The sequence below is a fragment of the Crotalus tigris genome, unplaced genomic scaffold (genome assembly GCF_016545835.1).
Source record: "Crotalus tigris isolate CLP2741 ecotype Arizona unplaced genomic scaffold, ASM1654583v1 scf7180000018891.247784533:1973344, whole genome shotgun sequence".
Taxonomy (NCBI): Eukaryota; Metazoa; Chordata; class Lepidosauria; order Squamata; family Viperidae; genus Crotalus; species Crotalus tigris.
In genome coordinates, this window is record NW_024097260.1 from 1,673,631 (window position 1) to 1,700,651 (window position 27,021).

At 43.4% G+C, this 27,021-nt stretch overlaps 1 protein-coding gene across 3 annotated transcripts in view; it reads right to left on the minus strand.

Annotated features, from left to right (window-relative positions):
- LOC120314346 (transmembrane protein 132D-like) overlaps positions 1-27,021 on the minus strand; it is a 218,732-nt gene that overhangs the window by 140,657 nt on the left and 51,054 nt on the right. For all 3 annotated transcript variants that reach the window (XM_039357359.1, XM_039357357.1, XM_039357358.1), the window contains one exon: positions 18,481-19,366. In XM_039357359.1, coding sequence (XP_039213293.1) covers positions 18,481-19,238 — 758 coding nt within the window. In that variant the 5' untranslated portion in view covers positions 19,239-19,366. The remainder of the gene's footprint in view (positions 1-18,480; positions 19,367-27,021) is intronic.

Below are 27,021 nucleotides of genomic sequence, written 5' to 3' on the forward strand. Positions count from 1 at the left end.
TGATAGGAAAATTCATTCTGGAATGTCATGTTTGTTCATTGTTGTTTTAATTGTATAATGAATAAAAATAAATAATAATAAAAAAAAAGGTCCACCAGCCTCCTTCTTAAAGAACTAAGGAGATCTGGTGGCTTCTTGCCTGCTTCTGACTATGGCCACTGGCCAGATTTTAACTTCCACCAATCAAAGGGAGAACAAGCCCTCCAAAAGTGGAATCACTGTGTCTCTTGCAAGCTTCACATGTGGTCCTGCTGACCCAGCCTCCTGTGGAGATACCAGGTGGTCTAGCGAAGAAAGCTTAATAGCTTGTTGCTGCTAGTAAATTATTGATTTGTTGGCGAGAGACTGTATTGTCAGTGCACAGACGAACAGTGTTAAACTGAGAGGAACAGGACAAACTGAAGCTTTGTCTTCTCCTAGCAGAGATATCTTGAATGTTCTCCAACGAGTCCAGTTATTGGTTCTGTAGGACTGTACACCGACTGAGATGTTCCAAACCATCCTATCAAAGAGGATATAAAATAACAGAATCGCAGAGTTGGGAGGGACCTTAGTGGTCTTCCAGTCCAACTCCCTGCTCGAGCAGAAGACCCTACACCATTTCCGACAAATGGTTGTCCGGTCTCTTTTTGAAAGTCTCCAGTGATGGAGCACCCACAACTTCTGGAGGGAAGCCGTTCCACTGGTTTATTGTTCTCCCTGTCGACCGTAACTTTCATCAACTGGTGAATTTCAACTGGTGAGTTATTAAAGTCAGGAAAGACTAAATGTAACCTCTAGGCCAGGGGTAGGCAACCTTGGCTCTTTTATGACTCGTGGACTTCAACTCCCAGAATTCCTGAGCCAGCCATGCTGAGGGGAAAGGGAGAGGTTTCCAAGCTGAGCCAGGCTGTTGAGAAATTCTGGGAGTTGAAATCCACAAGTCTTAAAGTTGCCAAGGTTGAGGACCCCTGATATAGGGCAGAAGTAGGCAACCCAGGCTCTCTTATGACTCGTGGACTTCAACTCCCAGAATTCCTGAGCCAGCCTGGCTCAGCTTGGAAACCTCTCCCTTTCCCCTCAGCGTGGCTGCCTCAGGAATTCTGGGAGTTGAAGTCCACCAGTCATAAAAGAGCCAAGGTGGCCTACCTCTGGCCTAGGCCTAGGGCTAGGCTGCTTTATGACTCGTGGACTTCAACTCCCAGAATTCCTGAACCAGCATGGCTCAGCTTGGAAACCTCTCCCTTTCCCCTCAGCGTGGCTGGCTCAGGAATTCTGGGAGTTGAAGTCCACGAGTCATAAAAGAGTCAAGGTTGCCTACCCCTCTTCTAGGTACATGGAGATGAGCAAAAGGACTTTAAGGAAACACAGATGGATTTAAATACTGACAAGCTCTCCTAGAGTCTACCTAGGTGTTTCTCAACCTCAGCAACTTCTGAGAGTTACTCCACACATCTCCAGGTTCAGAGAAAAATCAGACCTCTGGCTGGTCTATAAGGGAAGGAGCAAACAATAGAGAAGGTGCCCATTAGAACTGTCAGAGAAACTAATTGGGGCTTTGATATACATTCACTAATAGGCTGCATCAAAGAAAGAATGATGGGCGTGGGTCGCTAATAAATAAGAGAGAGTCATGATGGAAAATTGAACTGGTTATTGATCGCCTCCTCTCGCAAGGCTTTAGGAAAAGCTAATTGGCGATACCTGTCTTATACAAAATATACAGCTCTTGGGTGGGCGTGTTTGCCTCTCTCTCTGTGTGTGTGTATGTAAAACCACCTTCTAAGGGAAAATTTCATTTCGTTAACTGCTCGGTTACAGAACAGCTCTGGAAGAGACTTAATGCCACTTTGGGAAATTTCAGTTTGAACAATAAAGCAGATAAAGGGTGATCTTTACCGCTGCTATTTCTGTAAAGCTTAACCTTTACTATAAGCCAAGCCAGACACATCCGAAGGAGTGAATCAACCCTACGAGACTAACACTGTCTGCCCAGGTCAGAATGCAGTGGGTGATGAGCTAGAAGGGGCCATACAGATTATCCTCAACTACAGTTGAGGCCATTGCTACGCAGGGCGATTGTGAAGGCAGTTGCGTCTGATTTTACAACTTTTTTTCTGATTGATGAAAAGAAGGACTAGGGATGTCATGATAGCTGTGTTCTAGTATTTGAACCGTGTTCTAATATTTGAGGTCCCCGCTCAAGCAGGAGAACCTATACTATCTCAGACATGTGACTGTCCAGCCTCTTCTTAAAAACCTCCAGTGATGGAGCGCCCACGATTTCTGGTGGCAAAGCTGTTCCACTGGTTAATTATTCTCCCTGTCAGGAACTTTCTCCTTAATTCTTTCTTCTTCTCTTTGATCAATTTCCAACCATTGTTTCTTGTCCTGCCCTCTGGTGCTTTGATGAATAACATGACCCCCTCTTCTTGTGGCAGCTCCTGAAATACTGAAATACTGCTATCATGTCTCCCCTATTTCTTCTTTTCTTTAAACCAGGGGTCCCCAACCCCCAGTCTGTGGACCGGTACCGGTCCGTGGCATGCCAGCAACAGGTCCACACAAACAAGCAAAGCCACATCTGTGGAATGCAGGCAGCACACAAAACCACGCACTCTCTGGTCCATGGAAAAATCTTTCTTCACGGAACCGGTTCCTGGTGCCCCAAAGGTTGTGGACCTCTGCTTTAGACTAGCCAAACCCAAGTCCTCCAGCTATTCTTCATATGTTTTAGCCTCCAGGCCTTTGATCATCTTAGTTGCTCTTCTCTGAACTTTTTCCAAGATATCACCCTCTTTTTTGTAGTATGGTGACCAAAATTGGTTGCAGTATTCAGGTGTGGTCTTACTAGGGTTTTATAAAGTGGTACTAATACTTTGCGTGATCTTGATTCTATGCTTGTTTATACAACCCAGGATTGTATTAGTTTTTTTTGGTTGCTGCTGCACACTGCTAGCTCAAAGTCAAGTGATCGTCCACTAGGACTCCAGTTTGAGGGGGCTGCCACAAAGAAGAGGGGGGTCAACCTTTTCTCCAAAGCAGCTGAAAGCAGGACAAGAAGTAACAGATGGAAACTAATCAAGGAGAGAAGCAACCTAGAACTAAGGAGAAATTTCCTGACAGTGAGAACAATTAACCAGGAGAAGAACTTGCCTTCAGAAGTTCTGGGTGCTCCTTCACTGGCGTTTTCAAGAAGAAATGGACAGCCATTTGTCTGGAATGGTTTAGGGTCTTCTGCCTGAGCAGGGGGTTGGACTAGAAGATCTCAAGGTCCCCTCTGACTCTGTTATTCTGTTATTCTCTCCATGCACCGAGCTATGTTGGCGCATATAATAGTTGGCTTGTTTTCAGCTAAGAGTAATGTGTACATCCAGCCACTGTTATTGGCAATCCTGGTTTGTAGCTTGGGTGAGCAAGCGAGCAAGCAAAAAATACATTTGTACTCCGGTGTTGCTATCTAACCCGCATCTTTAAAGCTGTAATTACATGGATCAAAGCATGTGTGTTTAATGCAGCCTTTAGATGATGGAAGTTATAGTCTTCTCTCTCAGCAGAGAATTCTGTCCTACTAATGGTGCTGCAAACAGCTTTGTTGTGAATGCCTAAAAAACTCTTATTGATCTTTGTAGAACAATGCCTCACAAGTTATGATCTCTAGCCCTTGCTTTCAAACATCTTCAACTGTAGAAAGAGGAGTTTTGAGGAGAGCATCTAATCAACTCCATAATTTTCTCCCCCAATCAGAAGCAAGAGGCTTCTTTACCCAGATAGGCCTGCTCTCCATTGAGCAGCCAAGATGAAAACCATAATCTGGTGCCAAATGTTAATGAATCCAGCTTATTTTGCCTTCTCCGGAAAGCTGGTATTTAGCTGAGCCAAGCCTGTGCTTGCAGGAGGTTTATTTAGAACCACCTGAATTTACAGCCTGAAGCATAAACTGTGATTGTATTCTGTCTTCACCTTCACAAGAAAACCATGGAGAGCACTCAAGGAGCAATTTGATCCATCAAACACCAAAGTGAAGCTGACTGTCCTTCCTTAGTTCCACTGCTTCCTTGATGGAGCGCAGAGTCCTAAAAGAACTGCGTTCTAACCTGAAGTCTAGCACTTTTGACATACATCTTGTCAAGCCCCGGAAATCAGGAATCAAGTTAGTTCAAAGGAATACAGGTTTATTGCATGCTAACACGCTCTACAAGAATCTGAAGTAGCAATGGTCAAAGCAAATTGGCAGTAGATAAGAGTCAACGGAATTCAAGTTGGGCTGTTCCTAGATCTCTTGTAGGGGCGAAGGGACTCGTGACTGATGACGTGTTTGACCCCTCCCTCGGGCTCAGCCTGGTCATCTCCTACATATCTTGCTGGAGGACCATCTCTGTCAAAAACACCCTTTAGGAAGAGGGTGGAGATTATGAGTAGCTGGGTCCACAAGGGTAACTAACAATCAAGCAACTACAGTAACTCGTTGGAGCTATCCAAGGTCCTGAAAATAGAGTGTGTCAAGTTTCCAAGCACGGTTTTGCTGGGGCGGCAATTATTGCTTCTCAGCTTGCCAACGAACTTGGGGGAGGGAGGGAAAAGGAATGGAATGCAGACTTCAAAGATCAAGAAGCCAGACCGTGAGACTCAAGGACACAGCACCAGGTGTCAGGTCAGACCCAAAGACACTTTCCCATAACAATATTTTTCCACTTAATTGGGCAACGTAGACCTGACCAAGAGGGAGAAGGGAGAATTCTAGGCTTTTATTATATGGGATTGGGTGGGCCATGCCAGAGCTGTTTTTGCTTTCATTCATGCCAAAGTGATGTACTCAATAAAGTTTTATATGAAGAGATCAGAATGTCTCAAAAATGTTTGCTTGATTGGGTTCGTCAGTTGGAACCTTGACAGTTTGGGTCTATCTGGCACTGGGTTACCTGAGTCCTTCTCTCTTTTATCAGTTTCCAACCATTGTTTCTTGTCCTGCCCTCTGGTGCTTTGGAGAATAATTTGACCCCCTCTTCTTGGCAGAAGCCCCTCAGATACTGGAACACTACTATCATGTCTCCCCTATTTCTTCTTTTCTTTAGACTGGCCAAACTCAAGTCCTGCAGCCATTCTTTGTATGTTTTAGTCTCCAAGGCCGTGGATCATCTTAGTTGCTCTTCTCTGAACTTTTTCCAAGATCTCGGTATCTTTTTTTGTAGTACGGTGACCAAAACTGGTTGCAGTATTCCAGGTGTGATCTCACTAGGGTTTTATAGTCTTGCGCTCTAGGCCACAGTGATATTTTAGTGTCGCTTCCTCACCCTTTGCAAGCTATTGCACAATGACACAGCACACACAAGCGCTTTTCTGTAACAATAAAGCTGAGAAAACAAAACCCCTTGTAATGTATGGTTCCTGCCTTGCAATTAACATAATTGCTGATTACAGAGACGGCCATCATCACACTGAGAAATTTGAGGCAGACCCTGCTAGGAACATCTGCCAGAGTATGAAGATGAGATGCTTATGAGAACCCCTATTATAATTAGATTTAAGTATTACAAAGGGCTCCTTTGGTTGGGAAGAATAATGTGTTCAAGAAAGTCTCACTGGCAAGCAACACAGTCTGGACAAATATTTGGGGCAAGGGTAATAGGAAAGCTATAAAGAATTGATTGATTCCACTCTCTGGATAGAAGCTTCATTTTGGAATGCTTTCAAAACATTAACTATCAATACTGGCATGAAAATCCCACAGATTTATGTTGCTTCAACTAAAACATGCCAATCGCACGGCAAAAATCGTGTTGTTTCTTTTCTGCTTTGGGGGAGGAAACAACACATTCACATCAAGTGTTACTACCAGTTTATAATGCCTTGGTTAAGCCACACTTGGAATATTGCACCCAGTTTTGCTTGCCACGAGGTAAAAAAAGATGTTGAGACTCTAGAATGAATGCAGAGAAGAGCAACAAAGACGATTAAGGGACTGGAGGCTAAACTATGAGAAGAACAGTTGCAGAAATTGTCTAGTTTAATGGAAAGAAGGACTAGGGGTGACATGATAGCAGGGTTTCAATATTTGAGGGGTTGCCACAGAGAAAAGGGGGTCAAGCTATTCTCCAAAGTACCTGAGGGCAGGACAAGAAGCAACAGGTGGAAACTCATCAAGGAGAGAAGCAACCTAGAATTAAGGAGAAATTTCCTGACAGTGAGAACAATTGATCAGTTTAGCAACTTGCCTCCAGAAGTTATGGGTGCTCCAACACTGGAGTTTTTAGGAAGAGATTGGACAACCACTAGTCTGAAATGTTGCAGTCCCCTGGACTGCAAGGCGATCAAACCGGTCAGTCCTAGAGGAGATCAACCCCGATTGCTCTTTAGAAGGCCAGTCTTAGAGGAGATTAACCCCCGACTGCTCTTTAGAAGAACTGAAATTGAAACTCAAGTACTTTGGCTACTTAAGGAGCAGGAAGGACTCCCTGGAGAAGAGCCTCATGCTGGGAAAGATGGAGGGCAAGAGAAGAAGGGGACGACAGAGAATGAGGGGGCTGGATGGACTCAATGAAGCAATAGGCGTGAACTTAAATGGACTCCAGAAGATGGTGGTGGACAGGAAGGCCTGGAGGAGCATTGTCCAGGGGGTTGCGATGGGTTGGACATGGCTTTGCAACTAACAACAACAAGTCTGAAATGGGATAGGGTTTCCTGCTTGCGCAGGGGGTTGGACTAGGAGACCTTCAAGGTTCCTTTCAACTCTGTTAGTCTTTTATTCTGATGTTGTTCCTGATGTTGTATTTATTTGTGCCCGTCTGTGAGACATTCATTCATTCATTCATCGGCTGTGGATTTATAAGGTTTTGGGGAAGTCAGAAGAGTGGAGAAAAGTACATTTTCTGAAGAGCCACCCTACTTGCAGAAGAAAGCATGTTTTTTTCTCTCTCTCTCTCTCTCCTCATCTTCCCTGGCTGGAGGAAACATTATTCTCCTGAGCTGGAGACCGGTTTCCCCTTCTCCAGATCTCTAAGTAGTTTCTGCACTTAGTATGTTCGTCATTATCCTCAGCGGTTCCTTTTGCGCGAGTGCACAGGGCAGCAAGCTTCTTCCAATGAACCTGATCTGCCATGGCATCTTTGGCATCAAGGGGATCAAACTATTTTCCAGAGCAACAAAAGGCAAGACAAGAAGCAATCGGTGGAAATTAATCAAGGAGAGAAGCACCCTAGAACTAAGAAGGAATTTCTGAACGGCGAGAGCAATCAACCTGTGGCACTGGCTTGCCTTCAGAGGTTGTGGGTGCTCCATCACTAAAGGCTTTCAAGAAGAGAGTGCATGAAATGGTAGGGGGTCTTCTGCTCAAGCAGTTGGACCAGAAGACCTAAGAGATCCCTCCCAACTCTATTCTTCTAAGTTCTGTGGATCTTCTCATTTGATATTCCACTGTTCATAAGTCATCTTTTAATGTCTGGGCTCGCCTTTTGCATGATTTACTGCACCCCTTTTTTCCTTGGGTGACTCCCATCATATAGCGTTTTTCGGGTGTTTATATTTTGGCAAGCGAAAAATATGACCAGCTAGGCCAGGGGTAGGCCACCTTGGCTCTTTTATGACTTGGGGAACTTCAATTCCCAGAATTCCTGAGCCAGCATGAGGGAACTACGGCCCCCTCATGACTCATGGACTTCAATTCCCAGAATTCCTGAGCCAGCATGGCTCAGCTTGGAAACCTCTCCCTTTCCCCTCAGTGTGGCTGGCTGAGGAATTCTGGGAGTGGAAGTCCACGAGTCATAAAAGAGCCAAGGTTGCCTACCTCTGAGCTAGGTACATTTGATGTTGCATTACAAGGGCCCGCAAACTTCCCGGATCCACTCTGCTGCACAAATTTCCTCAATGCAGGCACAGTCGCACCAAGTGACACCCAAAAATGCCTAACTGAGCATGTCTGAGGTCACCGAACTGGAGGCATCAACCTCTAATTGTACTTGGTGGTTAAATAAAAAATAGGCTACTGCAATTTGTTCTATGTGGGGCTAGCCTTGAGGGGAGTCTTGCGAATACAATCATTGTTTGCCCTCACCGTTTCCCAAGCACAAATGCAAGGATTGGTTTTAAGCTTTAAAGCCTTAACCAACTTCGATCCTGAATCTCAGAGTTCAACAATGGCTTTTTAAAAGATATTTTCTCTTCCAGAGGATTATCTGTGGGGCAGTAATAATAATAATGATAATAATGATAATAATGATGATGATGATGATGATGATGATAATAATAATAATAATAATAATAATAATAATAATAATAATAATAATAATAATAATAATATGCCAAATCCAGTCTGAACATCTGGCTGACTGTGCGATGATCCATAATAATAATAATCATAAAGTTGGAAGGGACCTTGGAGGTCATCTAGTCCAACCCCCTGCTCAGGCTGGAACCCTACATCATTTCAGACAAATGGCTGTCCAGTCTCTTCTTAAAAACTTCCAGTGTTGGATCATTCACCACTTCTGGAGGCAGGTTGTTCCATTGGTTAGTTGTTCTAACTGTCAGGAAGTTTCTCCTTAGTTCTAAGTTGCTTCTCTCCTTGATTAGTTTCCATCTGTTGCTTCTTGTCCTGCCTTCAGGCGCTTTCTAGAATAGCTTGACTCCCTCTTCTTTGGGGCAGCCCCTGAGATATTGGAACACTGCTATCATGTCCCCCCTCGTCCTTCTCTTCAGTAAACTAGACATACCCAATTCCAGCAGCCTTTCCTTATATGTTTTAGCCTCGAGTCCCCTAATCATCTTTGTTGCTCTTCTCTGTACTTTTTCTAGAGTCTCAGCATCTTTTTTACATCGTGGTAATCAAAACTGGATGCAGTGTTGTGGAGTTCCACTCCCAGAATTCCTCGGCCAGCGTGCCTGGCTGAGGAATTCCGGGAGTTGAAGTCCACAAGTCATCAAAGGGCCAAGTTTGAAGATGCCCTAGCTTAAAAAGTGGTTACCTCATTAGGTAAATAGGCTGGTAATTACAAATTTAAAAAAATACAAATAAAACCATCAGGCCAGAAAAGCTGCAATCTTGCTGACTTCAAAGATATAAGGAAGTTAGAGATCAAATAAACTGAATTATGCTTCCCCCCCCCCCCCCAGATGGGCTTCCAGCAAAGTTAAGCCAGGCAATGCAGCTGGAACCCTCTAGTTCAGAAATGGGGGGGAAAAAACCTGCCTAAAAGCCAAACGTGGATGAATAATAAATCCAGTTGAAACATGTTTAGGTCTCTGGCCAAACTCAATCCTCACTTGACTGACTTCAGAGCTGCTGATCGCACAACCACAGCTGCAATTCACAACCTTGGATTAATGGTTCACCTCCCACCAATTGATGAGTTGCAGTGGAACTTTTGCAATTACAGAACTTTGCCTAAAATTAAATTACAGACACACACACACACACACAGAGAGAGAGAGAGAGAGAGAGAGAGAGAGATGATAGAGATGACAGAAATGAGAGATTATAGAGATGAGAGAGAGAGAGATTGAGGGAGAGAGAGAGAAAGGATAGAGATAGATGATAGAGATAGATAGAGAGATGATAGAGATGACAGAAATGATAGAGATAGAGATAGTTAAAGAGAGAGATGATAGAGATGACAGAAATGAGAGAGATTATAGAGATGAAAGAGAGAGAGAGATGAGAGAGAGGGAGGGAGGGAGATGGAGAGATAGAGATGATAGAGATAACAGAAATGATACAGAGAGAGATTATAGAGATGAGAGAGAGGGAGGGAGGGAGAGGGGGAGGGAGATGGAGAGAGAGAGAGAGAGAGAGAGAAGGAGCTGAGATTGGAGGATGAATAAAGAGAGGAAAAGATAATGGATAAAGAGAGAGAGATGGATGGAGATGATGGATAGATCAATAGATGGAGGGAGATGGATGGATAGAGAGAGGGGGATGAGGGAGAGAGATTGAGATTAAAGGATGAATAAAGAAAGATATGGATAGACAGATAGACATAGACAGATAGACAGACAGACAGACAGACAGACAGATAGATAGATAGATATGGTTGGCTGGCTGGCTAGATGGGTGGGTGGTGGATGGACAGATGGATGAATAGATTTTCAAATTTGCCCCCCCCCCAAATTTAATCCCAAACTAAGCAGTTTTGAACCATTCCTAGCTTCTTCACGTGGCTTCTCTTCCTCCAAGCTATCTGGAGCTCATGGCAGAAGTGAGGAACTCGTTAGCATAAACGGAAGAGCTCTTTTAATTCAGGGTCCTGGATTTATGGTGGGGGAAATCTCCTTCCCACCCACCCGCCCCCCTCTTCACCTCTCACTTAAATTCCATTCCGGCAACCAAATTGCTCTCGTTTAACTGCGATTACCAAGGCGGAGGCAGATGGGAGAGGTTAATCAAAGCGTGGGGGGATCCATTTGTAAATATTAAGCCACTCTTTCCGGCCTCTCCTTAAAACCAGCTTAATAAACTCTCCAGCTGGAGGAGAAAAGAGTCTCACTTCGAAAATGAGCTGGGGGGGGGGCGGGGAAGGAGCCACCCAATTTGTTTATTTGGGCTTCCATTCCATTCCATCTTGGTTTTCTTGTTGGCAGCTCGCCAACTCAACCTGTGTTTTCTCTCTGTGTTTGTACCCCAGATGTTCCTTTTTGTTTTTTTTAAAAGCAGCCAGTGAGGGATTTAAGTGCATCAGAATGACATCTCCCTCTATTAGGTGAAAGTGTGATGGATGACTGAAACAGCACCTGCAAACGGGGCTCCTTGCAACTTGTCACCGGCAATCACACTGGCCATCTGTCTTCTCTTTATCCCAACCACAGGCCTGACAGCCTTCTCTCATATTGCTTCGTTTTCTTATCCCGGCGGCCCCCTCAATGGTTTCTCTACGGACAGCCCCAAAAGGATCTGAACGCCAGACTGGATGAGATTGGGGCGGGGGGGGGGGGGACAGAGAAGTAACACACACACACACACCTAAAAAAAATTGCCTTTCAAAAATGACTTTCCTGGGTCCACAATGCGCAAAGACGCCTCAAAAAAACCAGCTTTCTAAATCTGATTTTTTTTGTTTGTTTGTTTGTTTTCTTTCTTCCTTTCTTCTCCCTTAATGGGAGTTTTATTGGAAAAAATTCAGCTCTTCTTCTTTTCTTTTCCTTAAATTCCTTGTCTCCAGAAGTTGTGGATGCTCCAACACTAGACGTTTTAAAGAAGAGATTGGACAATCATTTGGCTGAAATGGTGTAGGGTTTCCTGCCTGAGCAGGGGGTTGGTCTAGAAGACCTCCAAGGTCCCTTCCAACTCTGTTAATCATTCTATTCTATTCATTCCTATTCCTATTCTATTCTATTCCATATTTTCTCTATTCTATTCTATTCTATTCTGTTCTGTTCTGTTCTGTTCTGCTCTTATTCTATTCTGCTGTTATTCTATTCTGTTCCTATTCTGTTCTTATTCTATTCTATTCTATTCTATTCTATTCTACAATCTGTCTCTTCTCTTCTCTTCTCTTCTCTTCTCTTCTCTTCTCTTCTCTTCTCTTCTCTTCTCTTCTCTTCTCTCTTCTCCAACCCACATTTCCAATGCACCACAGGGCCAGACAGTGCTTCTTTCTCATTATCTCAGAAAGCAAGGTAACCCTCTTATTTTTATTAAGTTAAACAGGGATAGCAATTAAATACCGGGTGAAAGAGCGATGTGTCAAAAACGCCCTGGCATCTTGCCCACCCTTTCCAGATTCTTCTCTAATGTCTCTACTGATCACCTGCCAAGTTCTCGGGCTTGGCAATTATTTCATTGTATGACACTCTTTGATAGGACTTGTGGGAACCCGGGACTTGGAAGAGTGATTGGAAGTAAACAACAGCAGGAAGGTATCGGTATGTCTGGGAGATGAACTGAGGGGTTTGGGGTGGGGTACAGATCTCCGTGCGGATTTTGCTGAGACCGGAAAAGCTAGACTCTTTCCACCCTTTTTCAAAGTTTTTATGAAAGTAGCCTTCAAGCAACTGCTTTGGCCAGAGCTTGGGGCAAAAGCGAGCCTTCAAATAAATTGTACATAAAACTATGACAACCCATCATACTGTTTTTTCCCAAAATGTGAATTATATATATGACCCCCACATCCAATCAAAGCACAGCCAAGCCCCTAACCAATCAGAACACACCTCCACCCAATCAGAACACAGCCAAGCTCCATTAATATTTGGTGGACTATTCAAAAGATTTTTAAGAGAAAGATAAAGTTTACTCCGCAATTATTTTTGTTGGGTATTATTGTAGATTTTGATGTTAAAGAAACTAGTTTGATGTTGAACCTTATAACAGCTTCAAGATTATTGGTGGGGCAATATTGGAAGAAAAACTTATTGCCTACTCTGGAAGAATGGATACTTAAAGTGTCTAATTTAGCAGAAATGGCGAAAATCTCCGCCTATTTGAGGGATCATTCACAAGAAAAATATATTATGGTTTGGAGAAGATGGATTGATTACATTCAGAAGAAGTATGAGATTGAAAAGTATTATCTTGCTTTTGAGTAGATTTTAGATAATTATTATTAGTTTTAATTATCTTATTATTTTTGACTTAATTTGTTAATATTTGTTTCGAGAAGGAGTTAAAGTGTGCTATGGTTTTGATTGATAGTATAGTTGGTTTATGTTAGTTAGATTACACTTGTTTATTTTATTTTTTATCCTGTAATCAGCTCTGGGAAGTGAGGGAGGGGGGAAGGGGTGGGGGGGTTATATTGTAATAAATTTATAAAACTTTTAAATAAATAAAAAAAGAAGAACACAGCCAAGCTCCTACCCAATCAGTTCATACCCCCGCTGGCAGTTAAAAGGAAGAAACAGCTACAATCACACATTGCTCCTAGAAGCACGAAGCCGAAGACACCAGCCTGAAGATGACGAATGGGACTTCGTCGAAACTTTGCCAAGACACTTCCAATTTTACGCGGGAGAAAACCCGAATAACCAAAGACCTACATACAAACACCCGCAAAAACCTCAGAAAGCAAATATATATATATATATATATATATATATATATATATATTATATATATATATATATATATATATATATATATATATATATATTTGTTTTCTGAGGTTTTCGCGGGTATTTGTATATAGGTCTTTGGTTGTTCGGGTTTTCTCCCGCGTAAAATTGGAAGTGTCTTGGCAACGTTTCGACGAAGTCACATTCGTCATCTTCAGGCTGGTGTTTTTAGCTTCTTGCTTTGAGCAGCAATGTGTGGTTTTAGCTGTTTCTTCCTTTTAACTGCCAGTGAGGGTATATGCACTGACAATGTTACCTCGTTGGGTAATGAGACATCTGCAGGAAAACAACCAGGCTCAGAGAATGCCAAGGACTGCATGGTCCTCCCCCATCCTCCCTCCCTCCCTCCCTCCCTCTCCTCCTCCTCCTCCTCCTCCTCCTCCTCCTCCTCCTCCTCCTCCTCCTCCTCTCCACAAACAAACCCCATTCCTTTCCAGCACTGAAGATGTTACCTACTTGGGTAATGAAAGTCTGCAACAAAACAGACAATCTCAGAGAGCACCGAGAAAAAATATTTATAATAATTAATACTATTAAATTGATACGCTGCCTGACTCCTAACGCCTCTGGGTGGCTTTATTTATAAAATAAAACCGTTCCAAAGTTGAGACCTCACCACCATTGGAGATTTGAGACTGTTCAATAAATATCTCACACAAGGCAAGGCTCAGAATATGTTGCAGCTTTTAATTTTGCTGCTTTGGGCATTAAGGTTTTTTTATTTTTAATTCTTTATTTTGTTTTACACGGAATCTATATACCACCAAGAGCTGAGGCATAACAAACCTTTTTGTATTCTCGTCACACTTAACTTATTATTTTTTTTTTAGTTTTTGGCGTTTGTCGATGCTCTCTTTTCATTGCTGTTTTCTGATCTCATTCAGAGTGATTTTCATAGTTTATTGTTAATAAATCAGAAGGAACGGGGCTGTTTGTTTGGATATTGTTGGATTTGGTTCCCTAATAGCAATTTTTTTATTTTCACGAGTGCGGTTGGTTCCGTGCCCAGCTTTGTGTTTCAGTATTATTCAATTATATCTTTCGGAATATGTACACCCTGACTTTCCGCGCTAAAGCACTCGGATGGCTTCTGCTGCACAAAACACCAGAGCCTGGAATATTTAAAAAGTCATCCCGACGTTTTTGGGTCAGGAATGGAGATCTTAGGTTTTTCTTCTCCAGAATCAACCTTGGAGAGAAGAAACAGTGGGAACCTCCATTTGTCTTTCCTATTTACCTCTGGATACAGAATAACACAGTTGGAAGGGACCTTAGAGATCTTCCAGTCCAACCCCCTGCTCAAGCAGGAGACCCTATACCAGGGGTAGGCAACCTTGGCCCCCTCATGACTCATAGACTTCAACTCCCAGAATTCCTGAGCCAGTATGGCTCAGCTTGGAAACCTCTCCCTTTTCCCTCAGCATGGCTGGCTGAGGAATTCTGGGGGTTGAAGTCCACGAGTCATAAAAGAGCCAAGGTTGCCTACCCCTGCCCTATACCATTTCAGACAAATGGTTGTCCAATCTGTTTTTAAATACGGGTGTTTTTTTTTTAAAGGACAAAAAAATTTCATTTTAGAAATATGAATAGAAAAACACCACCAATTTCCTGGGGGTGGGGGTGGGGTAACAGCATAAAAGTTCAACCATAATGTTCACCTATAATTGCAAGCCCTTTGTGGACTGTTTGCAGGAGATGGAGAAAAATCAAAATTTTGGCTTGTAGATTTGATGACGGTTAAAAAAAATTAAAAAATTATGTTCCTCCATTTTTGGCAGCTGGAGTGGGGGGGATGACCCCGTGACACCGCAACCATTATAGATTTAGTGGTTAGCAGCATCAGGTTTCTGGGTGTGCAGCTAACGAGTAGGCTGGCTTGGTCACTCAACAGCCAGATCCTGGTGAAGCGGGCACAGCAGCACCTGCATTTTCTGCATCGCATGAGAAAAGCACATCTTCCTTCTCCTGTCCTAACCACTTTCTACAGAGGGACGACTGAGAGCATCCTGATATACAGCATCACAGTCTGGTTTAGAAGCATCCCTGTTTTGGACAGGGAGGCGGTGCAGAGAGTGGTGAGGACAGCAGAAAAAATTATAGACAATTCTCTCCCTCCTATCCAGGATGTGGCATATAAGTGTTGCTTGAGCAGGGTCTGCAAGATTGTCTGGGACGCTACACATCCTCTTCACGACCTGATTTGTTACTTTTGGGGAGGGGGCTTTGTGGTATCCGAAGTAGAACATCCAGATTCAGCCACACTTTTGTTCCATATAGCATCAACCTTGTAAACTCTCAAATTTCCTCTTTCCGCTATGTATTCAAGATGGACAGTAATTAATATTTGTGTGTGTGTGTGTGTGTGTGTGTGTGATGTATGTGTATAGGTAAGATATATACTTTCCTTTGAGAGCAAGCAACAGAATTTCATTTTTAATGTGGGCCAGTGTGCTCACAATAAAAACATGACAATAAAGGTTATCTTATCTTAAATCTCAACCGGTTGCCAAGAGTCTGACTTTTGATCACATGACCATGGGGATGCTGCAACCTTCATAAGTCTGAAAAACAGCCATAAGTCAGTTTTTTCAGTGCTGTTGTAACTTTGGACAATCACTAAATGAACTGTTGTTAGTTGACGACTACATGTAGTCTCAAACTACGACTCAAAGGTTAGTGTTCTTTGCATCCTCCAAAGGAGTAGTCAGAAGTCATTCTTGGTATAGATTTGTGTTTTCCTTTCTTTTTCTTTATACCTTTTTACGCTTCCATCGTTTCTTTTTACTCTTTATTCTTTCTCTTGATTGTTAGTTTATGTTGTTTTTTGTGTGTGTAATGCTTCGTAAAATGCAATAAAGTTATTTGAAAAAAAAAGAAAAGTTCACCCATTGGACTCTTTTGAAAAGCTGACATTATCTTTACTTGTCCTAAGGCAACAACTATCCTCCATGGAGCTATCCAAGGTCCTGAAACTTTTCTGCTTGCCAGCCAAACCCAAAAGTTTTATCTTTCATGTCTTTCCCGTAATTAGCTGTGCTCATAGAACCAGAATCAACTATAAAAAGTCCAACATTTGGCATCTACTCATCCTAGGCAAACAGCATCGAGTTGGTTTTATCTCACGTCCTTCTCATTTCTCAAAATAACGATGCTGCACTCTGACTAGATCCCAAGGGGCCAAGCACAACGTGCTTTCCAAAGGTGTCTCTAACACTGCACCATCTGTACACCCGACAGTAAAAATTAACCACTATTGCAGCTATATAAAGAGGCCTGCCTGCGCGTGTGCTTTGAATGAAAGAAGGCTACCCCTTCTGCACTTAAACACAGAGATCGTGGAAGGAAAATTGGAAACCTGTGGAACTCTGTAAGAATTAGAGGCCTGGAAATTATAGATGGGCCAACTGACTGAGAAATTTCACTCCATGGAGATGCCTTGCTCCAGGCTGACATAGCAAAGCACAGAGCCGAGATGCTCTATAGCCAGTCCAGTTTAATGTGTCGCTCCCTTTGCTAAGGGTAGCCTTGCCTATTTACTACACACAAACTACTCTTGGTGAAGAGGAGTGGCAATCCCGCTCTGCTCTGAAAAGGAGCATGGGGGCATTGCTTCAAGGCTCATTTTCCCTCTGAAGCCCAAGTTCTGCATACTTCTAGTAGCAACCCCGGCCACAGCATCACCTGGCATGACAAATATAATGGAATGTAATAATCTGGATTCCCAGGAAAGATGGGATAAATAGAATGGGATGGGATGGGATGGGATGGGAGGGGGAGGGGAGGGGAGGGGAGGGGAGGAGAGGAGAGGAGAGGAGAGGAGAGGAGAGGAGAGGAGAGAAGAGAAGAGAAGAGAAGAGAAGAGAAGAGAAGAGAAGAGAAGAGAAGAGAAGAGAAGAGAAGAGAAGAGAAGAGAAGAGAGCTTTATTTGGCCAAGTGTGATTAGATACACAAAGAATTTGTCTTTGGTGCAGAAGCTCTCAGTGTACATTCAAAGCAACAGAGTACTAATAATCATAATAATGATACCTATAAGAAGGTGTAGTAGAAAAGATGAGAAGGATAATAATATTACTACAGCCAGACAACAGGAGTGAACATGTTGTATCATAGGTGAGCATGTATAGGAACAAGAGACAACTCCATTTAGAGAGATTTTGTGAGAGGAAGAGGGTGAAGACAGCCTAATAGTTCCCAGACGTCATGTGGATAGTAATCTGCTTTAATTTGGCAAGATTCTGTCTATATGTAGAATAATTCTTCTGCTTAGAAGAATCACCATGTATCATTCTTGGTTTGGGGAGTTGACAACAGGAACTTAAATTAGTCCCTTGAACCGAAATTTGAAATTGCCTGTCTATGAAACACAGACCCTAACACCAAGTTATGGACTTCATGGTATAGGTTCTCCTGCTTGAGTAAGGGGCTGGACTAGAAGACCTCCAAGGTCCCTTTCAGCTCTATTCTATCCTATTCATCCTAAATATATACCAGCTCAAATACCAAGAGATTAGAATGTTCCTCCTGCCAGTAGCTAAATATTGCAAATTGATGATCCAGTCCAATCCAAATCTAGACCCAAAGGCATGGTGGCCATTATGTACAATGTTGTGTTACACACCAAAGAGATGCCACCGTGCTATCCCCTTGGTCAAACAGACATTTTGCAAAACACATCGAACCAAAACCAGAAACATAAAATAATTTTAACATTTGCAGAGGAGATCTGCAAAAAAAAAAAAAGTGTGGGAATGAGAAGTAATTATCATAGCATCAACCGTAGAATTGTAGAATCATAATACCATAGGGTTGGAAGGGACCTTTGAGGTCTTCTAGTCTAACCCTCTGCACTCAAGGCAGGAAACTTTATACCATCTTGGAGAATGATCATGGAATCAGTCATAGAATTATAGACTCCATCACAGAATCATAGATTCAATCACAGAATCATAGAACCATAGGGCAGGTAGGGACCTTAGAGCTATCCTACCCTAGCTCAAGGCAGGAGACCTTATACCAGTGGTTCTCAACCTTTTTAATGCCGCGACCCCCAACCGGTCGTAGGTCGAGGACTACTCAACCGGTCGTAAGTTGAGAACTACTCAACTGGTGCAGCACCATTTGCAGAATGGGACTTTTGGCGGGCTCAGCAGGGCAGAGACAGCCTGGACAATTCCTATTGGCTTTGGAAAGCCAATAGAATTAGACTCTATTCAAGAGAGTCTATTCTATTGGCTTTCAAAAGCCAATAGAATAAAAGGGAGTAGCACAGCTAAGGAAAAGGGGGAAAAAATGGCGGACTGCGTTGTTTGGCGACCCCTGTGAAATGGTCGTTCGACCCCAAATGGGGTCCCGACCCACAGGTTGAGAACCACTGCCTTATACAATTCTGGACAAATCTACTTTATTATCTACTCTATCAGTCTACTCTACTCTATTATCTGAAAGATGACGTTGCTTTACCTCAATGTGAATTGGTCCTCGGTTGAGTTTTTAGCCGTGGACACCATGAAAGTCAATACTTCTCCTTGCTTCAGCGTCTTTGGTATGTACTGAAGGACAACGTTACCGTCCAGCCACAGTTCACTTAAGGGAGGGCTACCCTGCGCCTGGTAGAGAAAAACACTTCCAATCCTTTGCAGGGGTGGCCCCGATTCATCAATGTCGTTGCGTGCAGGTCTGATTCCGTTGTTCTTTCTAGAGTCCTCCTTGGTACAATCCCCGTTCTCGTCTTGAATGGCGTAGTATAATTCCACTTGACTCCCTTCTGACTGGTTGAAAAACTTCTTCCGGCCAGCCAGCATGGTGGGAGGGTTAAACCAGCTGGGAAGTAGGTCTAGCTCAGCCATGCAAAACCCCAGACTGTCTGCCAGCCTGCAGGTGGCCCGGACTTCTCTCGTCTCCCAAAAAGCAAAGACTCTCAAACAAGGCAACCGCTCCGAGCGGCTGTACTCATCCCAATCTCTCCCAACGATGTAGAAGAGGATCTGGACTTTGGGTCTGCTTGGATAAACCTTGTGGTTCAAGATGTAGGCCTTCAACTTCCAGTTGAACGACATCCTGGGGACGGAGGATCTGAACGGGTTCGAAGAAGACAGCAGGTCCTGGGGTACCGCTTGCTCGATTGAAAAAGGTCCGTAGGTTGCATTTAAGGTGGGCGGCCTCTTGGCTTTATAGATGAGGAACGATTCCACCCGGGACTGAAGGCTAGAGTTCCTCATGATGTCTTGGTTGGCTTCTTTGAGGAAGAACGAGATGTCCGCGTTGCGAAGATGGTAACTCACCGGAAGATACGTTGGCAGCAAGGAGAATTTTTGAACGCTTTCCAGAACCCCTCGGCTTTCGGAGACTACAAAAAGGAAAGAGAGAGAGATTAGACTGTAGGCTTCAGAAGCTCAAAAGGTCAAGAGAAGCCCGCTGGCCACCCTCTAGAAAAGGTCTATCCCAGCTCCTTCGGCCTGTGCCTTCTTTTTGCTGGGTTCACAAAGCAGGATTAGCCAAAGTAGGGGAAGGAATTGCAGTGTTGAGACGTGCTAAGCTGGATGAGTTTGTTGCGGCTTAGCATCTTGCAGCGACGCAACATGTTAGGTTTAATTCACGGCTCAGTGGATTCTAAAAACACAGAATAATTCCATAACCCAGTTAAGCCCAGCCAGGGTGTAACAGATTCATATCTCTACCTCATTAGACTAGTCAAAGATCGGCCTCTGAAATCGTTTCCAATTACTGCAGAGCTAATTAGATTGATTCCCAGACTCAGTGCGTGGTAGATGTTTATGCTTGGAGTGCCAATTTCCCTAAGCCCCAGCCAACAAGGGTAGAGGATGATGGGAATCACAGACCAAGAGCTAAAACCCTCCTACCATTCCCCCTTACTAATACAGGCAGTCCTCAACTTATGACCACAATTTATGTTGCCAATTGAGACACTTCTTAAGTGAGCTTTGCCCCATTTTACCACCTCCATACCACCACTTAGTACCGGGTCTACTAACTCCATGCTCCTAAAACATCACATACAGATGGTCCACAACATATAACCTTAAGAAGATATTGGATTTGTTTAAAATGGTATAGGGTCTGGCTGGACTAGAATAGAGCTGGGACCTTGGAGGTCTTCTAGTCCAGCCCCCCGCTCAAGCAGGAGAACCTATATCATCTCAGACAGGTGAATGTCCAGTCTCTTCTTAAAAATCTCCAGTGATGGAGCACCCATGATTTCTGGAGGCAAGCTGTTCCACTGGTTAATTGTCCTCACTGTTGGGAAGTTTCTCCTTAATTCCAGGTTGCTTCTCTCTTTGATCAGTTTCCAACCATTGTTTCTTGTCCTGCCCTCTGGTGCTTTGGAGAATAGTTTGACTCCCCTCTTCTTTGTGGCAACCCCTCAAATACTGGAACACTGCTATCATGTCACCCCTATTTCTTCTTTTCTTTAGACTAGCCAACCCCAAGTCCCATAGCCGTAGACTAGAACAGCAGTCTCCAGTATTTGTGGCTTGGTGACCTGACTGGTGGAGGGGAAGGAGAGAAGGGAACTGGGCCACGTGAGTGGTGGGCCGATGTGCACGTGCGCAGCTCAGTTTGCACAAGCGGTGGGCCAGCGTGCACGCGTGCAAGTGCCCGCCAGCCTGCCGCTCACGCAAATCGAGTTGCGCGCACATGCACGAATGCGCTGGCCCGATGTTGAATAGGTCACAGCCCGGTACTGGGTGACAACCAGGGATTTGGGGACCCCTGGAGTAGAAGACCCCCCCCCCAAGGTCCCTTCTAACTCTGTTATTCTGTTACATCTGGTGGTATCTAGAAATTCGGCAAAGAGCAATGGATGCTTTGCAGTCCTCGAGACATTTGGGAAGGGAAGGAGAGAATGTAGATGCATTCCAGAAATAAAGCAGGACTCCAGTTATACAATCCAGGGAGGGGGCAGGGGAGAAGGAAAAAAAAATCTGCATTTCAAAAAAGACACAGGGGTTTGGGGGGGGGGGAAACAAGCCCAGCCATTTCAAAAGCATGCCTTCCCCGTTTTTTTATGTCGCTTCTCTGTGCCGCCAGTTGCGTTTATGGCATCCCTTTGTGGTGCCTTTACGACTGTGTTTTAAAGGCATGCATAATTAAAGGCCAACACAACTGCAGAAAGACCAGCTGATGGATTCTTGGCACGCCACACGTACATACCAACCCTTGTCTGCAGAAAACTGCAGCTCAGCTTCAGCCAGGAGGGGGCAAAGAAGAGAACAGGTTTTTGGCCACAGGCAAGAAAAGTAAATTGGGGGGGTGGGTGGGGGAGGGAAGAAAGTGAAGGGCATAACTTGGGGCTCAGAATGTTGACTTACGTCAAGGGTCATGACTCAAAGAAGCTGCGTGGCCATGCCTGCTTCTACAGACAGTAATAGTATCCATACCACAGAGAGTTGGAAGGGACCTTGGAGGTCTTCTAGTCCAACCCCCTGCTCACGCAGGAGAGCCAGAACCATTTCAGTAAGTTTTGTAGAAATTCACAGATCTTTCCCGAGACTCCATGGGTGTGCTTTGTGGTGTGTTTGTGGCGATGAGAAAAACAAGCAGAGTTTGCATTTAGAACATAGACTAATTGGGATGGAAGGGACCTTGAGGTCTTCTAGTCCAACCCCCTGAGATGCTCCAAACCATCTTATCAATTAGGATATTTCTACTTAAAATAACAGAATAACGGAATTGGAAGGGACCTTGGAGGTCATCTAGTCCAACCCCCTGATCACGCAGGAAACCCCATGCCATTCCAGACAAATGGCTGTCCAATCTCTCCTTCAAGGACTTCAAGGAATGTTTGCTGGTTTTCAGCCATTTTTCCTGTTTTCTGGGGGGGGGGAACACCCATTCAAATTTATTAATTAGTGTTAAGTTTATACGCCGCCCATCTCACCATGCAGAGTGACCCCACTTTGCATCTTAAGAAGACAGAACTCTTGGAATATTTCTTCCAACAGGCATCCTTTCTTTAAGAGAAAATGGTTGCAGGTGTTTTAGACAGGACCTGGGGCCCAAGCCCTACGGTTCAAGGTTTTAAGGGATCCCCAGCAGCCCCACCCCACCATCTTTCCAGCGACAATCCCAGGCATTACATTTCCACCCCCTTTTTCCTCACTGCTGGCTGGAGGGAGACTTCAGAGAGGAGTAGATGAAAGCTGATGGCCCCTTTGTTATGGTTAGTCCTTTTGGTGGTATCCACATCCAGTCCCTTTGAAGATGTACCAAAGGACGTGAGGGCCATAAAACCCCTTTGTTCACCCCCCTTTTCCTTCATCATATGACAGAATCCAGAGAGGGCTGAAATGGGGTTTTCCATAGTCAATCACTAGAGATGAAATATAATTGGATTCTGATTAACAATCATCGAACCCATACGAAAAATGACACAAAATGCTGGTCACCTGTTTGTCTTGACTCACAGATGTAATACCAGGCTCAGTGATGGCCTACTTGTAATAAGGGGGAACTAGCCAGGAAATCCTGAACCAGGGGCGGACCAGCAAAATCAAAACACCGGCATCCAAATTTGTGGAATGCCAGGACAAGACTTCCAATGTGCGTGCGTGCGTTTGTGATGTGAATTCTACAGTTCAGATTGTGTCCTTCACTTAATGCCCAGTTTTTCTCCCTTCTCTTTGTCAAAAACACCACGGTTCAGCAGACCCAGGGCTCTGAAGGTAAGGAATAGGGAAAAGAGGGAATAATCCCAAACATTTAACCATTCGGCTGGCTTGATTTATTAATCAGGGCACCATCTTTATCAATCCCTAGCTGCTGCTTGGAATCCCTCGGTTTCTCTGTTCAGATTTCAAAAGAGATGGGATGAATGGAATCAAACCGAATACTTTAATTGGCCAAGTGTGATTAGACACACAAGGAAGTTGTCTCCAGAGCCGAAGCTCTCGGTGATGCAAAGCAACAGAATAGTGATAAATTATCATAATAACACTAATAAGAGGGGGGAATGAAGAAGATGGAAAAAGAGAGAGAGAGAGAGAGAGAGAGAGAGAGAGAGAGAAAGAGAGAACGAGAAAGAAAGAGAGAAAGAGAGAGAAAGAAAGAGAGAAAGAGAAAGAGAAAGAAAGAGAAAGAGAGAGCAAAAGAAAGAAAAAGAGAGAGAGAAAGAGAAAGAGAAAGAGAGAGATCAAGAGAAAGAAAAAGAGAAAAAGAGAGAAAGAAAGAGAGAAAGAGAAAAAGAAAGAAAGAGAAAGAAAGAGAGAGCGAAAGAAAGAGAGAGAGAGAGAGAGAGAGAGGTCATATTTTCCCACTTTTGAATCACTTGAATTGAACATTTAGTCAGATTCTTCCTGGGGATTGTGTGCAAAAATTCATTCCATTCCTTTATTCAGAATGCCACCGCTCTTTCAGCCAGCTTGTAAATGTAAAAGTAGGCTTTAGTTAACTTAGCAACAGATATATAGGAGGAACAGTGCTGGGTGTATCTGTGTGTATGTGTGTATGTGTGTGTGTCTCCAAACACACAGAGGCAGCGCAAAGGCGATTGGGTAGAACAGCTTGGGTTTCTTCTGCGAACGGAGAGGAGGAAACGCTGTGTGCTGAATTTTAAGCGGTCGGGAGCTGACAGCTGCTTATCCAAACAGCCAAAAAGTCAGCATTTTCAAAGAGTTGTTTTGCACTTGAGCTAGAAAAGACGGGCGTTCCAGACACAAAAACTTATTTAACGGCAACATTCCTTCAATTTAGAGTTCTGTCTGGATTGGGGTTGGTAGATCTTAGAAATTTATTCCCCCCAGAAAAGCTGATGGCATGTCGTTGGTGCTGCTGGGTCTGACGGAGAGTTTGTGTTGCAACAAGCATTATATGGTTTTTTTGGAAAAATGCCTATCTGTATTCCTAGTCCAGGGGTCTTCAAACGTGGCCCTTTGATGACTTGTGGACTTCAACTCCCAGAATTCCTCAGCACGCCTGGCTGAGGAATTCTGGGAGCTGAAGTCCACAAGTCATCAAAGGGCCAAGTTGGAAGACCCATGGACTAGTCTGATGAAGATAAGGGTCTAGGGGTGACGTGATAGCAGTCTTCCAATATCTCAGGGGCTGCCCCAAAGAAGAGGGAGTCAAGCTATTCTCCAAAGCACCTGAAGGCAGGACAAGAAGCAAGGGATGGAAACTAATCAAGGAGAGACCCAACCTAGAATTAAGGAGAAATTTCCTTACAAGACAGGACAATGAATCAGTAGGATGGTTTCCTTCCAGAAGTTATGGGTGCTCCATCACTGGAGGTCTTCAAGAAGAGACTGGACAGCCATTTGTCTGGAATGATATAGGGTCTCCTGCTTGAGCAGGGGGTTGGACTAGAAGATCTCCAAGGTCCAACGGTGTTATTCTGTATCACAGCTGGCTGGGTTCGCCCTACATGCTACACGCTAAGGCATAATTCCAGATTTGGAAAGCATGGTTTGGTTTGAGGTAGCCCAGCAAAAGTGTCCACGCGGTAGTGGATTTATAAGAGTGAAGTCTGAGAAAGATGGACACTCAAAGGTCCCCATTATGCCATATTAGTGACTGTGGTTTTGTGGTGTGGAAATCGGGTTGTGATTATAAGTTTTCAGAGCCGGACAGGGTTCAGAAGAAGGAAAATGTCATAAACACACTTTGGAAGTGCTGTCTCTTCCACGAAGCTGAAACATCTGGAGAAGCTTCAACAAAGTGCAACTAACCAAGCCGTAAGGAGAAGAAACAGCCATTGTGAGAGGGACCTTGGAGTCCTAGTGGACGATCACTTAAACATGAGCCAACAGTGTGTGGCAGCAGCCCCAAAAGCGTATACGATCCTGGGTTGTATAAACAGAGGGATAGAATCAAAAGCCTTAGTAAGATCACACCTGGAATACCGCATCCATGTTTGATCACGACAGGGCAAAAAAGATGTTGGAACTTTGGAAAAAGTGCAAAGAGCCACTAAGATGATCAAAGGCCTGGAGACAAAAATATACGAAGAACGGTTGCAGGAATTGGGTATGGCCAGTCTTGAGAAAAGAAGGACTAGGGGGGACATGATAGAAGTATTCCAGTATTTGAGGAACTGCCACAAAAAAAAGGGGGACCAGCTTATTCTCCAAAGTGCCTGAAAGCAGGACAAGAAGCAACGGATGGAAACTAATCAAGGAGAGAAGCAACCTAAAATTAAGGAGGAACTTCCTAACAGCGAGGACAGCTTGCTTTCAGATGTTGTCGGTGCTTCATCACTGAAGGTTTTAAAGAAGAGATTGGACAACTATTTGTCCAAAATGGTATGAGGTCTCCTGCTTGAGCAGGGGTTGGACTAGAAGACCTCCAAAGTCCCTTCCAGCTGTATTCTGATTGATTGATTGATTGATTGATTTAAATTAACTCTGTTCTCTTTTTTAAGAGGGAAGAAAAGCATGTGCAACAAGGACTGGATGATCCATTAAGTGGTGAGCTGGGAGAAGGAAATCTGAAGATTTTATCAAAATCTTTGAAAAACGGTACGTGTTTTCTGAGGTGACAGCGGTCAACAGAACAACCACAGGGAACCAGAGAGAGAAAAAAAAAAACAGTGAGGAAACAATGTGTTAGGGTTGTGTTGACCATCTGTCTTTTTAATTGGAGTGAGCTAGACGCAGATATTGTATCTTATCTGCACAGACTATAGGAAGAGAAGACATTCTCCATTTGGGAAAATAAAAAAGCCAAAAGCAGATTAAAGCAGATGCTGCAACCTAGCCTTTTTTTTTTGCAGAAATCCTGGAAATTATTTTATGCTTGTAAAATTCTCCAGACTGTGTCTGGCATCATCTTGTCCAGTAGACATCAAACCAGTGGTTGGATTCAAATATGTGAACAACTGGTTCTCTGTGTGGATGCCGCTTCTGGGCCTGGGCAACAACAACAACAAAAAAAAAAAATAGCTACTGGTTCTGCCGAAGTGGTGCAAACTGACTGAATCCCACCACTGCATCAAACCCTAATTTTATTCTTTTTATTAAAGGAGTGTCTCTAACTCCTTGTTAAAAATGTTCTTATTGAAGAAGAATTGCAGCAACTGAGAATGTCTAGTCTAAATGAAAAGAAGGACTAAGGATGATATGATAGCAGTGTTCGAATATTTGAAGGGCTCCTACAAAGAAGAGGGGGTCAACCTATTCTCCAAAACGCCTGAAGGCAGGACAAGAAGCAACGGATGGAAACTCACAAAGGAGAGAAGCAACCTAGAACTAAGGAGATATTTCCTGGTGGTTAGAACAATTAAACAGTGGAACAACCCGCCTCCAGAAATTGTGAATGCTCCATCACTGGAGGTCTCCTGCTTAAGTAGGAGGTTGGACTAGAAGACCTCCAAGGTTCCTTCCAACTATTCTATTCTATTCTATTCTATTCTATTCTATTCTATTCTATTCTATTCTATTCTATTCTATTCTATTCTATTCTATTCATTCCATCCTAGATTCTCTTCTCTCTTCTCTTCCATTCATTTATTTCATTTCACCCTCTATTCTATTCTATTCTATTCTATTCTATTCTATTCTATTCTATTCTATTCTATTCTATTCTATTCTATTCTATTCATTCCATCCTATATTCTCTTCTCTTCTCTTCCATTCATTTTATTTCATTTCATTTCATCCTCTGTTCTACTCTATTCTATTCTATTCTGTTCTGTTCTGTTATTTTCTGTTCTGTTCTATTCCATTCTATTATTCTATTCTATTCTATTCTATTCTATTCTATTCTATTCTATTCTATTCTATTCTATTCTATTCTATTCATTCGATTCTTTGTGTCTACGAAGCATGTATTTTATCAGGAACAGTAGACCCACCTCCAAAGCTGGTGACAGAAAAGAGTAGCCAAAGCTATCTGGCTTATAAAGAGTCATGCAACCCTTTTGAAGCTTAAAGTAGGAACAGCAAAATTGCCTTTAATTAGGCATTTTTCCTTCCAACTTCACATATTATTTGAAGTTTTTAACGTTTATGTCAACAAATGCTGTAAATCGGCTGACGTGCAAAGAAG